Consider the following 15,942-nt stretch of genomic DNA (forward strand, 5'->3'; position numbering starts at 1 on the left):
ATGGTATGGTGTGATATGGTATGGTATGGTATGGTATGGTATGGTATGGTATGGTATGGTATGGTATGGTATGGTATGGTAACATTGTCTGAGAAAGCTGCAAAGATGAGAACAAGTTTTAAACTATCTTTAACTCACTGAGTCATCACTCGTCTGCATGCGTCAATCAATCAAACCCATCCTTGTTATGGTCTGTGGGGTTTTATTTTCCTGCATCTGTGTGTGTTTGGGTGAGAGAGAGATAGTGCTTCCTCTAAACCTGCAGTCTATCTCCCCATCAATCTGGTGTTTTTATATCTTCATCTTCTTCACTCCATTTGCCATTCGATTGTTTTTCTTAAACACCAGATTATACTTTTAAACTCATGAAGAGAGAAGTAAACAGAAACAAACAAATCCATCAATAATTTAAGCAATGTGTTAAAGGACACAAAATGTGCACATTGCCTCAGACAGCTCTGGACGCACTGGGTTCTCTAACCTCCTGTTGTGTTATCCCAGCTGGTGCATTAGTGCCAGTCTGACTCTGAGCAGTCACAGTGTGTTCACCCTGCATGTATGGAGCACAGTTAACTTCCCGATCCATCAGAGAGGGGTTTTAGAGAGAATCAATAACAGTTTCAGCATAAAACAAAGACTGAGTACAAACCCAGAAGGTTGGAAACTTTAGTAAAAAATAAATAAAAGTACTTTAAATCACTATTCACAAGGGCAAAGGAGTTATTTATGTTTCACTAACTTTATTGCAAATAGAAAATGTATCAAAGCTAGTTTGATGATGGCAACACTCCATTCATACTGTTTTCAAGCAAGTAATTTATAATAGCTGCCTTTTCATCTTGGGAAGAATTAGGGGTGTAACAATACATTCTACGCCAGGGGTGTCAAACTCCTGTCCTCGAGGGCCGCTATCCTGCATGTTTTAGAGGTTTTCTTGCTCCAACACACCTGATTTTGATCGCTGGGTGATTAACAGGCTTCTGCCCAATTTGAAGAGTTAATTCAATCACTGAATCAGGTGTGTTGGAGCTGGAAAACCTCTAAAACATGCAGGATAGCGGCCCTCGAGGACTGGAGTTTGACACCCCTGTTCTACGCTATGTTTCCATTTTATCAAGACAAAACAGAAACATTGATCAATATTGTGATCATACGCCTGATATGGATTGATATCATATGCCCATCTAACATCATCATTGTGTTAGATGGGCATTTGATATTGCAACATATAGATTGCAGACTTGTGAAATGAATAAAATTGAATTTGTATCATGACAGATTTTGCAACATCAAAAAACATTTTTATGTCATCCAAACAAATCAATACAATGTTGTCTTGAGGTGACTTACACCCCTAGTAAGAATAAAGAATAAAGCATACCTATCTGAGCATAAATTGTGTATTTGATATTGGAAATTAGTTTATCTGTCCAGTTTCCTTTCCTGCGTTCTTTGTCATCGCTAAACGTTTCTTCCTCACTGGTAGAAAAGACGTGTGTGCGAGGTGGCATCTAAGCTGGAGGCATCATTTAGTGGCAAACTTTGTCACGACAACCAATTCAGTGCCACTGCGACATTTTTATACATTTTTGTAATTTCCAAAAATTATTCTGAAAGCTACGGAGCCCGCGAGGGGACATGGGGGGATTTTTTTTCTTTTGCGTTCCCTCACAATACCGTTGCGTTCCCTCACAATACCTTTGCGTTCCCTCGCAATATCTTTGCGTTACCTTGCAATACTTTTGCGTTACCTCACAAAATTGTTTTGCGTTCCCACGCAAAAGATTGTTTTGTTTATGAACTGAATTAAATCAGCCTTTTATTTTGAAATATCTGGTTACCAATACAGGATGTGTCGCCACAGGTTCGTGAAATTGACATTGAAGTTGCGTGGCTGCACTGTGTCAAAATATTGGCATGTGACATACTTACATGCGTGGCTGTGTGATATATTCATTCTGAAGCTGAATTAAAGCAGTGGGCTAACTTGCTAATGGTGAACATGTGAGTTTGTTAATAAACCGGCAGGCACAACGGTGATGAACTACTTTTGCGAGGGAACCCAAAAGGAATTGCGAGGTAATGCAATACTATTACGTGGGAACACAAAAGAAAAAAAAATATCCCATGTCCCCTCACGGGCTTCGTAAAAAGCTGCTTTGAGAGTTTACTTTTTATAAAAAAAATTATCTTTTTTATTTATTTATTTATTTATTTATTTTTTGCACATTGGCAACTTGGAAATTGGGCTGAAGTCACTTGCAGGCCAAATGTGGCCTGCAGGCCACCTATTGCCCATCTCTAGTTTAAACAGTAAGTCAGGATAGACCTTAGAAGTGACAACATTCTTAGGGTGACCTTTGAAAAAAATGATGCTACCAATAAATAGTGATTATAATGTTGTTTTTTCTGTGTTTATTTTGCACTTTTCTTAATGCTGTAATCGGATGGTATATTTGCACAGTTTTTTTTCATAATTGTTAAAACTCCAAACCTGTTTCTGTTCTGGCTTTCCAGGTGTTCCTAATGTAGTTACTTCTCCTGCTATAATATTGTGTTCAGTTTCCCCCTTTTCATCATGAGATTTGTGAGATTGTTCCTGGGCTCCACAATATGTTTTTACTTGGAAGTTTGTTCCTGAGGTCAGTGATGGTCTCCTGTTTCCTGAGGTCAGTGATGGTCTCCTGTTTCCTGAGGTCAGTGATGGTCTCCTGTTTCCTGAGGTCAGTGATGGTCTCCTGTAAGTCCTGTTTGCTTCAAGTAAATTATTTCTTTTATTTACCTGTGGATCTGCATCTTGTCCATCAGTGAACGTGAGGTTTGTCTTGAAACATTTATCTAAAAACATTAAAAACGTTTGATCATATGGATCAAACAGCATCAAAAATCCAAATTTTGTTCGTTTGGGTTATATTTGTATTTTCCAGCAGACAAACTACATATATGTTTGCATCACAAGAAAACACTTGTACATATTATTTTTGTATGTGTCTGTCTCTCCTGAGGCAGTGAAAATCTAGAGGAGAAGGCAGACAAGACTCAGATGATAGTGACAGAAAGGACCTCATGCATCAAAACATATCAGTATGCATATGTTCAGACAAGATGTGCCTGACTCACCTCTGGCGCTATGTAATCGGGAGTACCACAGAATGTTCGCGTGGTTACGTCTTCTTTCATGTTCTCTTTACACATCCCAAAGTCAGCTATCTTAATGTGGCCTTCAGAGTCCAGCATCACGTTGTCCAACTTCAGATCCCTGAGGAAACCGAGACACATTAGAAACCATTTTACAGACGTGAATCATATAGCTGGTTTTCAATTTTTTTATTTATTACAAATGGTCATGTTGTTCTTTATAAATATCCCGGAGTTCTTATATAACACCAGAGGCAAAACTGGTGTTTATACACAACACCACTGGATATGTCTTCTATTAGACACAAACAGGTATTCCATAAGGAACATGGATATCACATATTCTTTAAGCGGGGGCAAAATCTGCTTTTTTTTCAGCTTTACATAGTGGTATAATGTTATTTTCTCATCAAAAACATAACTGGAATGTTGCTTTGACTCAATCATGCATGCTTGTGAAACCCTTGAAACTCCTATGGAAGCCATTTGGAGCTGCCTAAGCACTTGCTGGTACAAAGCACCGCCCATTTGGACAAAGCTCCTCCCTGGAGCTCAGTCTGCAGCCTAAAGCAAATTATGTCTGGAAAGTGACGAAGTTGAGATAAGAAAGCCAATATATTTGAAGATAAAACTTCATTTTGTAGATTGTTTCTTTTAATATCAGTGATTTTGTTTATCACTGCCTTTTTTTTTTTTTTTTTTTTTTTTACTAAAATTATTTCTGATCCTTTCTTTCTTAGAGTTAATGGGCTTCGGAGTTTGAGTCTTTAGTTTTTATGTACTTGTTTTATCTCTGCAGGTTTATTTTTTACAATGTGCAGAATGTGTTATTTTCACTGTGTTATTTTATTCATAATAACAACAAAATGTTCATAAAAACAAAGTAAATCATTTATTGAATGAAAAGAGTGCAGAAAAAAGAAACAAATATTACGGTATATCTGCCCCTTATTAGGAAACAACTTCAAACAAAAACAACTTAAACAATCTCTATATATGAGAAAAGAAAACCAACAATGAAATAAAAACAAGAACATAAGGATTACACAAGGCATCCAACGATATATTTAATAAATAATACATAGCTTCATACATTCCCAAGAAATTTAACTGAGCAATCTTTTTAAACATTTAAATTGTTGTGGAATTTTTTATCTTAGTGTCAAGACTATTCCACAAATCTATTCCCTGATTTACAGTGCAGCGCTTCTTCAAACTTGTTTGAAATAAAGGTTTTTCAAGAATTTCCATTATTATATGAGATTTCTATGTCAGCTATTCATCAATGCTGACACCTGACTTAAAAGGGACGTATCATGCAAAATCCACTTTTCAGCTGTTAAATACATTTTGGAGGCTCTATAAGGGCATAAATTATAGATTATAATTAAAGATTATAATTTAGTCTTTCCTAGTGCTACAGAGATACCTTTGTATTCTGTTTGGTTCATATTTTTCAGCACATTCAGTTTTCTCTGTTTTCTATGATGTTTCTCTAAACCAGCATTTCCCAAAGTTGGGGTCGGGACCCAAAGTGGGGTCCTGAAACATCAAGGTGGGGTCCTGAAAAGATTTTTCTGAATTAATTACATTTTTGCCTTAGTTGTTACAAAGGAGTGAGGTCAGTGTATTTAAAATGGATAAATGTAGTATAAAAATATTTTTACAATGCCCATGTTTAGTTGACCTGATACAAATGTTTATCATCCAGAAACAGTTGGGGGCTCAGGTCTCTGCTACTGTTATTTTGTGGGTCAAAAGCTGAAAAGTTTTGGAACCACTGCACTTTGGTTCCCAAAGTTGGGCTTGGGACCCAATTATGGGTCATGAAGCACCTTGGATAATCTCCAGAAATCAATTTAAAGGGTAATAAAATAATTGCTGATGTAATATTTTCCCTATAATTATTACAAAAACACAAAAAAGTATGAATAAGTGTTTATATTTGTGTATAAGCTGTTTAGATGGTCAAAAAGCCTGTGTTTTTAGGGTTATTAACAAAGTTCGTGTACTCAGACCAGTAATATTTGGGGTCACAAGTTTTCGCCATGGATATTTTGTGGGTCATTAGATAAAAAGTTTGGGAACCACTGCTCTAAACTATTACATCAAATAATCTGCAACGGAATTACCTTATAAGGTCTGGACTAACCGATTACGATTTCCTTATTAATTCTCCTCGAGTTCTGGGTCTAACTCTGGCTCAATATGTGAGGCTGGATGGACAAGTTTTCTGTTGTTGACATTTTCAATTTAATTGTAAATAAAACACTTCTGCATCGATAGAAAACACAACCCCTTGTCTCAAACCGGAGTGGACCGGTCTGGAAGCAGGAGGGGGCGGGGCTTGAAGCATCTTAAAGGAACAGTATCAAATCCTGCTGCTATGAGACACACAGCTGAACAGTGGTGAAAGAGGGGGCTGGTAAAGTTAAAATAAGGAGGGATTCAAACCAAAGCATTGTAATTTCACTTTATAAAACCCCCAACTAAATGATTTAAATGTGAAAAGCAAGGATTTCAAAGCATGATATCCCTACTATAAGTTGGGCATGTTTGTTCTTCCCAATAAGGGTTTGGTTGGGGTAGCTCATTGTAGCTTCAGTTGCACCTGAGAGGTGAGTGTGTGGCAGGTATAAAAGTAACTCAATACACAGTGCTTTGGGACTCTCCCTCACCTTTCTGCCTCTGTGGGAGGCTGGCTTGTCAAATGGGTAATGTTTATGGTTACAGCTCTTTTGTGTTTCTGGGTCAATCAATCTTACCAACAATTCAGGCAGAATGTTTTTCCTTATTGTCCTAATCATTTTTTTTTCTTTTCACAGTAAACAGTTTTGGACAATAACAAATTTGAGCAAGCTCAGTTTTTGTTGCCAACTATGAGCCAAGTTGGTAACACACCCAAAAATGTTATTTCACTGACTCTAAATTTCAGTATCATCAATACAGAATGGAACTTTGATAGTTTTCTTTCTGTTATCAAATATCTTTTAATTTGTTTTATTCAAATTCAGTGATTATTTACTAAGTTGAAATCAAGTCTGTACTATCCTAAACTCTGTATCACTTCCAACATTTGTTGTATTTTCATCAGAATAAATAAGTGTTGTGTGATCAGTAAACAAAATAAATTTAAAAGCTTCGACAACCGGATTAAACCATTCAAAGGTAAAATACACAGTTTTGGTCCAAGTACAGAACCCTGAGGGACTCCACAACTAATATTTCATCATTCAGATCTTACATTATTTACTTGAACATACTGTTTCCTATTTTTCAAATAACTAGATACCCACTGTTCATTTACTCATTAATATAAGAAAAAGGGTGGAAATCAAGCTTGTGCACAAGCAACCCCCCCAAAATAATATTTTAAACAAGAACACAGTTTTTTAAGAACATAAACCGCATACACATTTCTGCCTACATAAAGTTTCATTCTAAAACATATGCATTTTCTGTACGTGAACCCTTTGAAAACCATTATAATTCAAGAGCCCTCACAACTACTACATGAAGTCCAAAATATATAAAAAAATTTGAAAGGTTTTGGTCATTACTTGTAGTCACAGTTTTATTTGTTGTAAACAAAACCGTGTGCATTGAGTTTTTGTATTAGTACACACCTATAAATGATTCCTTTACTGTGGAGAAAGAAGAGACCAATGGCGACCTCTGCTGCATAAAATCTGCAATAAAATAATTTGTTCACAAAATTACAACAGAAAAGAAAAACAACATTACCACACAACAGAAAATAATTTTAAAAATGAAATGTTGAAGCATGATACATGTATTTTTGGCTGTAATTTATAATTTGAGTTACAGCTCGATCCTACATTTGCTCAATAAAAAAAATTCATTAAAATAAATTCTTACACTGCTTGAGGTTCCTTGAATTTGCCCACTTGTTGGATGTGGTACATTAGGTCTCCACCATTCACATACTCCATGACAAAATACAGGCGGTCCTGTTGGCATGCAGAAAAACATGAGAAGGTTTATTAAGGGGAGGTGAAACAAACTAGTCCTCTGAGTTCTTGTTAAAAACATCGTTTCTCAAAGAAGTGTCCAATTTCAACAGACTTCATTGTTTCTGTTCACAGACAAAGACGCAGTCCAGTTTAAACACCTACTCTGACCTCACAGTCTGTGTTGTTGTATCTTTAGCGTCATCTGTTCCATGACAAGGTGACCTAGATTGCCCACAAACAAACCAGTTTGTGGAAAAAGAAACAGACACACATGTACACACACAACGCAGCTGCTGTCAGGAAATATTCTCTTTATTATAAAACACTGGTGACACGTTTGGCCTGACCCCAGTCTAGTTGTCTTTGATTGTCCCTTACAATCATAACCAAAGCAATCATTCTTCACAGAAACAGAAACATCTTGATGACAAGGCTGATCCTGAAACAAAGTGTCATCTCTGATGGATAAGCTGCTTTTTCTTTGACGTTTGAAGGCTCTGACCCTCACTGCACTGCAGTGACATCGCCCTTAGCCAAAACTACACCTCTCTCCGTCTTTGCACCTCCACAATTAGCCCTCTCTGCACGCAGTAATAAAGAATAAAAAGGCTTTTTATAAAGGGATGCTGATAAAGTCATGAGTAACTTGATTTTTCAAAAATCATAGGCCTTAAAAAATCAAAGGCCTTCTGAATAAACTTACCTATCCTACAAGCAATTAGATAAAATTGAAAAAAATATATCCTTTTTTTTATTAATAAAACGAAATGAGTATCACTTTGTACACAGACACAGAAAACTGTAAAACTTTGATTTGTTTTGCAAGTTTACTAAGTTTTGTGAGAAAACTTGTTCATGTGTGACTATGTTTTTGGTTATGTCAAGCTACTTCTTCTATTGTATTTATTCTCCTGCTGGTGCTGTGACTTTTCTAAAAATACTATAAAAGTTTGAGGATGTTCATTTGTTTTAGAGCCACTTTTATCCTAAATAATGCATTCTGAGGGGGAAAATATATATATATTTTTACATCTAACTGAGAAATGAGTGGTTGCAAGACATGGATAGATATTGTAAATCTGTATCAAGATTCATTTTTTATTCATGGCTTCTGAAGACTCATACTAAGTGTCTCTGGCATGCATATTCTTCAAATACAGAGTCTAAAACACAGATTTGTATTTAAGAAACTTGGCATAATGCACATGATTTTACCCATTTTGAACTCAACTTCTTCTTTCTTGTCCTTGTTGTTGGCCATTGAAGCAAAGCTCTGTTCACATGCAGACATTCCCCTTTGACATCACTTCCTGCTTCTTCACAAGTGAATATATCTACAATGTTCATCTCAGCGGTATGACTTTTTTTTCAATATGTTATCAACGTTATCTTTCCAAAAATGCATTCATACTGATTACAAAAACTGATGTCTTAGGCACCTTAAAGTCAGGATTTTTAACAGCTTTTACTGTTTCTTTACTAATAGGTTGGTTTATCTTGATTGTTTCACATATTTTCTTTTAAATACTCCACATGAAATATTGGTTGCATAATTAGATGAGCTTAGCAGATCTAATTACTGTAGTAAGCATAGCCATGTGCTGCATGCATGTGACTCCCAGGCTCTGTGGCAATGACAGAACCAAAAGGTTATTTGCTCATGCACGAGAGTATAGACCCACAATTTAGTACCAGTACATGTGAACTCACCTACTTTAGTTTATTAACTGGTGATTGTTTGTTTCCCTCCTGCCTTTGTTTAATTGAACTTGTTACATTTGTCCTCTACTGCCCTCTGCAACAATTTATGACTAAGCTGTTTGGCTAAAAGGCAGACTCTGAACTAACAGGACCTGACTGATCAGGAAGAAACGTGTTCCGATGAATATCCAGAGGCATATTTTACCCACCACAGTCTGGAAGCACGAGTGGAGGTACGTGAGGAAAGGTGGCTTGTCCTGCTGGGCCAGGACTCTCTTTTCTACCATTGTGCATTCGACATCATCGTCCTGGATCACTACGTCCTTCTTCAGGATTTTAACTGCGTAAAGCTCTTTTGTGGCCTTCATCTCAGCGAGCATGACCTTTAAAGAAACCAAAAAGACCAATGATGTAGGAAGAATCTTGGAAAACCTTTTTTATAACTGTTTCCTGAATTCCAACCTTGCCAAAGCTGCCTTTTCCCAGCACAGCCAGAAACAGGAAGTCACTGAGTTTGACCTGGTCCAAGCTGTTGGATGGGAGGTTGCTGGAGCGGCCGTTGTCCGTCTCTGTGATCACCTTCTTACCTGGGCCTAGCCTGGCCTTCTGCACTCAACACACAAAGGACAAAATGTTTAACAAACATTTAAAGGATATATTTCAGAAAATACTAACTATAGATATTGAAAATAGTTCTTTAAAGCTGATTGACTTCTTAAGTTACAAAGCAAAGCTACTTTTTCATGACTGTATCAATAAACATGTATGAACACAATAACATGTATGAACACAATCCTTAGAGTGTTTTTTGACATCTTTAGCTCCTTTTAGATGCACTTACTCAAACTATTGTTTTTTTTATTTCACATCCACTATAAACAAAACTAAGTAACTGCATTTAAAGGACAACGCTGTGCAGCTGACAGAGCTAAAAAAAAGCATCATCAAAATAATCAGCCAGTCAGTTCAACAGTTAAAAATCACTAAAAAACTGCAGTCTTTGAAGCAGAAAAATATGATAATGCAGCACATCATAAAAATGGCAATAATATTGATAGCGAGAAAAAAAAAGACAGAAAACATGACACATACTTGAATACAGAATAATTAGATGATTTTAGATACCGTTAATAAATGAAGTACTTGCTTTGAAAGTGTATGAAAATATTTAGTGTATAGACATCTTTCACCAAAGTTTTATTACTCAGTAAGTTAAAACAATTGCCTTACTTTACACAAAACAAAATCAGCTACGTATAGACTTCTTGTTATATCATAGTATTAAGCTTTTAATAAGGACTATTGTTCTGTTTTGTGGGACAGAATCTATGTAATACATACTGCATATATTTAATAAGGAAAAAATTAAAATGAAATGTATAAAATGCTAATGCATTCATTTAGATTATTGATTCATTAGAAGCAAAGGTTCCAAAATACTATTAGAAACTTTTATTTGTTGATAAAAACTGCAAAGCTCGGCTGGCTCCTGAGAAACAAGCTTATAAGTTTAAATGCTTAAAAAATACTTTGGGTTATTTTTAACTGCTATAGATTCATCATTAGATAAACATTTCATGAAAATATTCATTTCTGGAGGAAAACTGATTTGAAAAAATGTTTTCTTTAAATCTAAAATAAGTAAATGGTTCAATATCAAACCAGAAATTTGCAGAAAACTCATTAATGGTACTCTGAGCTTTTTATTAGCATTAACTTATTGGAGCTTTTCTATTTTTAAGTGTGTTGTACAATCTGAGTTTACAGGAAAGCTGCTCATTTTGATTCAATATCATTGATTTATAACAAATTTATGCGGGTTTAAATAAGTAAATAAATGAATTTCAGGAGTCTGTTTTGTGTTGCTGTTAGACCTTACACAGTGAGAATTTTTTTCATAGTTTTTTCTTCCCTTCACTACTGAATACTTGGTCAGTTTTAAAGGAAAGGATGCAACACTTGGGTCAGTTCTCCTGCATTCATCCAGTGGTGAACAAAGTGCTCTGTTTGAGTCGTTGTACTGATCCTACTCAAATATTACTCCAATAAAATTAAATGTATCTCTGTCAAATTATTACTTAAGTTAAAGTACTAGAGTATGTACCATCAGAAACACGTAAGAGCCGAAAGTACTTCAATTTTGACATTTTTTAACATTGCATTTCACTTAGTTGAGGACAATTGGAATTTTTTTTAAATTGAACTAATCTTTAACTCCAAATATAACAATAATAATGCATCAGTCTTACATAATGCTTTTCCAGATGCTCAGAGACATTTTACAGTTTGATGCATTATTCCTTCACTCCTCAGTCACAATCAGTGGTGGATGTGTGGCTGCTGTTCTGCACCTACGGTCCCTCCAGACCACCACAATCACAGCAACAGATTTATACATGAGGAAGTTGGGTTAAATGTCTTGCTCAAAACACAAAGACAGTACGCGCTCAGGCGATCTTAACCAGCAGCCACTACCCCTTGCACCACTGAAATCTAAATCAGCCTAATTATACCCTTTTTGCAAGAAATGTCAGCTCCTCAGTCTACACAGTCACTGCTTCAAGAAGGCTTGGAACAGTCTGATTGAATCGAGGTATTAGTATCAGGTAGTACAACTAAATGACTAAATAAGAAGCTCATCTGTTTGATGGAAACATTTCACACTGAGCTTTTTAGTTGTTATTTGTAATATTTTTACTAGTTTGCTGAGTTGAAAATAAACTAGAAACACTTTTGTTCAAAAAAATTTAACAAAGTTCATTTGGTAGTAAACCGTTAATAGAAAAAAAGGGACTAAAATTCTAAAAAGCTCTAACTTAAGTCTTAAATGAAATGAGTTTGTGTTCAAATCAGGACTAACCAGGATTGAAACAAAGACCTGCTGGAACGTGCAGCTATAAGGCAACACTAGTTGACAAAAAATATTATTATTATTCTCCTCGCAGCTGGATTAAAACTGTTTACTGCCACCTACTGTTCAGGGGTGTAATGTGTAACTTTACAGTGTGTGGTGGAACACACATGGATGCAAACTACCAGAGTTGTAAAGTAATAAAATACAAATACTTTGTTACTGTACTTAAGTAGAAAATTTGGCTATCTGTACTTAACTTGAGTAATTATTTTTCAGCGTACTTTTTACTTCTACTCCTTACATTTTTACCCAATTATCTGTACTTTCTACTCCTTACATTTTTTAAAAAGTTAAGAAGTAGAAAGTCATTTCTCCTATTTCATTTCAGCTTGTTATTTGTAAAAAAAAATACTATCCTGAAAAATTGTGGCTCCTGGATTGAATTTAATTGAGGTTGGCTGAGAAGTATAAATATATACCATTCTGATACTATATTTAGTTTGTACATAATCCACCAAAGCTGCACACTTTTAGAAAAAATATATTTTTGAAGAGGTCACCACCCAATAAATGTATTTTGGAAAATCTAACCATTCATTTTTACTCAGTACTTTTACTTTTATTACTTAAGTATATTTTATGTCAGAAATTTACTTTTAATACTTAAGTACAAAATAAATCATATACTTCAAAACTTTTACTCAAGTAATATTCATAGAGGAGACGTTAACTTTTACCAAAGTCATTTTATGATAAGATACTTGTACTTTTACTCAAGTATCACTTTCAGGTACTTTATACAACACCGCAAACCACACAAACACTGCCAAAAAATAACTAAAACCTTTAGAGAAACGTAGTGGAGTAAAAACTGTGATTTCATTGTTAAAATGTAGTGAAGTAAAAGCAAAACCTTTTCTATAAAAATGCTACTCAAGTATAAATTCTCAAAAACTGTGTACAACACTCAAGTAAATTTACTTTGTTACTGCCCACCTCTACATGCATCTCCAGAGCAAACAAAATGTCTTAACATAGACCCGAGAAAACAGAAAAGCCTTTCTTTCATGCCACATCATGCTCAAACTCCCACCAGAGCAGATGCTTTAGAAGCTTGTAGGGTTATTTTACTTGCAGCGCACACTTTTCTAACAGTCTGAGCAACAAACAACAAGCAGATCCAAACCAAGTTCTGTCTTTGTACCCAAAAGCACATCCAGCGTTGCCATCTCAGGTTTCATTTTACCACCAGACATAACAAGCAAACGAACAGTACTAAAGCCTGGCATCATTAATAAAACCTAGAACCAACAAGCAACGAGAAACAAACACTGAGCATCTTTAGTTGTGTTAATGGCCTCGACAACCGTTTGCTCCAGTGAACTGAACGAGCAGCAGAGAAACACCAAGCAGAGCAGAACGCACTCCGTCACTGCAAACCCGTGAGCTTAAGCTGAGGAAATGAGCCGGACAGGGCCGAGCCGAGCCGAGCCGAGCCTACAGCCGCCTTACTTCATCTCCATCAGACGCACCTGATCAGAGTCTTCCACACCTGCTTGGTCCTGAAACCACAGGGAGAAGGGAGCCCAAAACACTGACTCACATTGAACATGTGCGTGTAGGTACAACCTTTATACTCACAGCTGGTAGTTGAGGAGAAACACAAGATTGTTTTTTAAAAACACAAACTTATGGCTAACACAAAACTAACTCAAAGAAAAAGCTGTAAATACAAATTTAGGCTGAATTTGGTTACTGTATCAGTTACAAAAAAACGTAAAAACAGCTAAGAAAAAGTACCTAATCTCTTGTTTGTTTTTATTTTGTTCTACTTATTCTGATTTCACTTCATGTGTTACAACATTTTAATAAAAAAAACACAGAAAAAGAATAAACAAGGTCAATTCCACTACAAATAAAATATTAAAGTGGAGCTTAATTTATCATGTAGAAAAATCAAAACAAAAACACCCAAAACCACTGAGCACATAACTCCAATCTAGGACAAAATGTCAGTCCACTGCTGACACCTTGTGGTCATTCATGATATTTTAGCTACAGGACTTGTTAAAAACAGTGGTTCCCAAACCTTTCAGCTTTTGACCTACAAAATAACAGCAGCAAAGACCTGTGCCCACAACTATTTTTGGATGATAAACATTTGTATCAGRTCAACTAAACATGGGCRTAGTAACAATATTTATTATTCTACATGTATAAATTTTAGGCAACTAAGGTAAAAATGTAATTAATTTAGAAAATATTTTCAGGACCCCACCTTTATGTTTCAGGACCCCACTTTGGGTCCCGACCCCAACTTTGGGAAACATTGCTTTAAAGAGTCCTTAATGTACTGCTCTGTTTGATATTACCAGCATGGCATGTTTGTTGGTAGAACTCACATATTGTCAAATAAATCCTAATCATTTGTTGAAAAAAGTGAAAGACACAAACATCAGTTTAGATGAGGATATGAGCAAACAACACGACACAAAGTGTAACTCACAGACAAATGACTCAAACATGCAGAAACATGAAAAATCCTTTGACAAACTAAAACTAGAAGCTGTGAAATCAAAGCTGAGCCACAACAAAAAAAGCAGAAGCAACCACATATTCATTTAGTTTTATTCTCAAAATATAAATGTACTTATTTGGTATAAATTCATTCATAGTAGAGCCACGGTGACATGAAGAGACGTGATGAAGAACGAAGGAATATTTTCACCACAACATATAAATGTCAAATGATTAATGGAGTGATGTGAGCAAGATGGGAGGAGAGGAAAGAAGAGGGGAGAGGGCTACCTTTAGATTAAAGTTAATTTGGCTGTCCTGAGAGCAGGGCAAGACGTGAAGAGAGGAAGAGAGAAACTCTTGCATTAAATATGAACAAGTGACACAGGATGTACAGTATTCGGTAAGTCTCACCATGGACACAGGAGGGAGCAGGAAGCTAGGGGGACAAAAAGGGGAGAAACCACAAAGGGGGTTTATGAAGAGGACTGAGAGAAAAGAGGACTTCCTCAGGCCAAAAAGTATTCAAAAAATTAAGAGTAATGTCCAGGGGATAATACACTGAGGGACAACTTCAAACAGGATATTTATATAAACCTCTCCTGTTTGCTGCGGTGGGATTTGTTGTTTGGGAGCTTGATCGAAACCCGTGTAAGATGCAAACACAGCGGTGAAACTTAACAATCTACTGATGTTGATAGCAACAAATTAAATAAACTGTAAAAATGCCTCCTGCAGAAAGAGCCTGCTAACATCATGTGAAATAAGTGCGCTCAGATGAGCAGAGACCAGCTGTTAAAAAAACAAAATAATTAAATTGAAAGCATTATGTGTGTTTTGATCAGCGTGCACAGTTGGTCGTCTGGACCTGTTACCACAACAACCAGACCTAGCTCAGCAAATGACAGATCAGATTAGTCCCTTCAGAAAGAACATAAAACAGTCACATCTCATCACAGTTATAGCTCAACAGAGCACAAATGTACACTTATGTGCAAACATTTTAGAGGATCAAGACTGCCTTATAAGACTTAAAGTGGTCCTGTTTAAGACTTTTTCAGGATTTCTAAAGATCTTTAGTAAAGCTTTCTTTTACGGTACCCTTATTACCATGAAATTACAAGTAATAAAAATGTAATTGAATGTGATTACTACCTTATTACCATGTAATTACCATATTTATTCATGTATAATATGATCTCGTATAATACGACCCCCACTTTTGAACTTAAAAAGCATAAAAAATTAATCCTCAAACTACCTCCAATTTCATACAGACTTCAAGATTTTTCAGCCTTTGGAGTCTTTATACATATCAGTAAAATGATCCTTGGACTGTTCATTTTATTTTAACAACATATGTACCAAAAGGTATTTTGACAACAAATATATATCAGCTGTAGCAGCATCATATGAATTCTGACATTTTACACATAGTCCACCAGGATGCGCCAACACAAAAGTCAGAGACTTCACATAAGATTTGGACCATCTTGTGGGGGAAAAGCAGATTACTTCCTACTCTGGTGGGGAAACTTTTTCAGGGATACAAACTTTTTCAGAACACCAGTAGACGGCAGCCATTACAGATGAACATGTGTTTGTTGTTGATCCAGGAGCGGTCCAGTCACACGCTAATGTTATTAGTTCTTTACCATCACTAGGGTGCAGGAATACCCCCCCCCCCCCTTTTTTGTTCACATCATGTCGCCTGCCTGGATCTGTTATTATCTCACTCTGAAGCACGGAGGAGTGTCA

General features: G+C 36.0%; 1 protein-coding gene across 2 annotated transcripts in view; it reads right to left on the minus strand.

Annotated features, from left to right (window-relative positions):
- Positions 1–24: 24 nt before the first annotated feature.
- Positions 25–15,942, minus strand: part of LOC106534248 (protein kinase C alpha type) — a 77,686-nt gene continuing 61,768 nt past the window's right edge. The window contains exons 9-15 of one of the 2 annotated variants that reach the window (XM_014030823.1): positions 13,200–13,229; positions 9,276–9,419; positions 9,023–9,196; positions 7,018–7,109; positions 6,765–6,827; positions 3,121–3,259; positions 25–550 (exon numbers count right to left, since the gene is read on the minus strand). In XM_014030823.1, the coding sequence (XP_013886277.1) occupies positions 449–550; positions 3,121–3,259; positions 6,765–6,827; positions 7,018–7,109; positions 9,023–9,196; positions 9,276–9,419; positions 13,200–13,229 (744 nt within the window). In that variant the 3' untranslated portion in view covers positions 25–448. The remainder of the gene's footprint in view (positions 551–3,120; positions 3,260–6,764; positions 6,828–7,017; positions 7,110–9,022; positions 9,197–9,275; positions 9,420–13,199; positions 13,230–15,942) is intronic. The other variant, XM_014030824.1, reaches the window with a different exon arrangement.

This window comes from Austrofundulus limnaeus, unplaced genomic scaffold (genome assembly GCF_001266775.1).
Source record: "Austrofundulus limnaeus strain Quisiro unplaced genomic scaffold, Austrofundulus_limnaeus-1.0 Scaffold1122, whole genome shotgun sequence".
NCBI classification, from domain to species: Eukaryota; Metazoa; Chordata; class Actinopteri; order Cyprinodontiformes; family Rivulidae; genus Austrofundulus; species Austrofundulus limnaeus.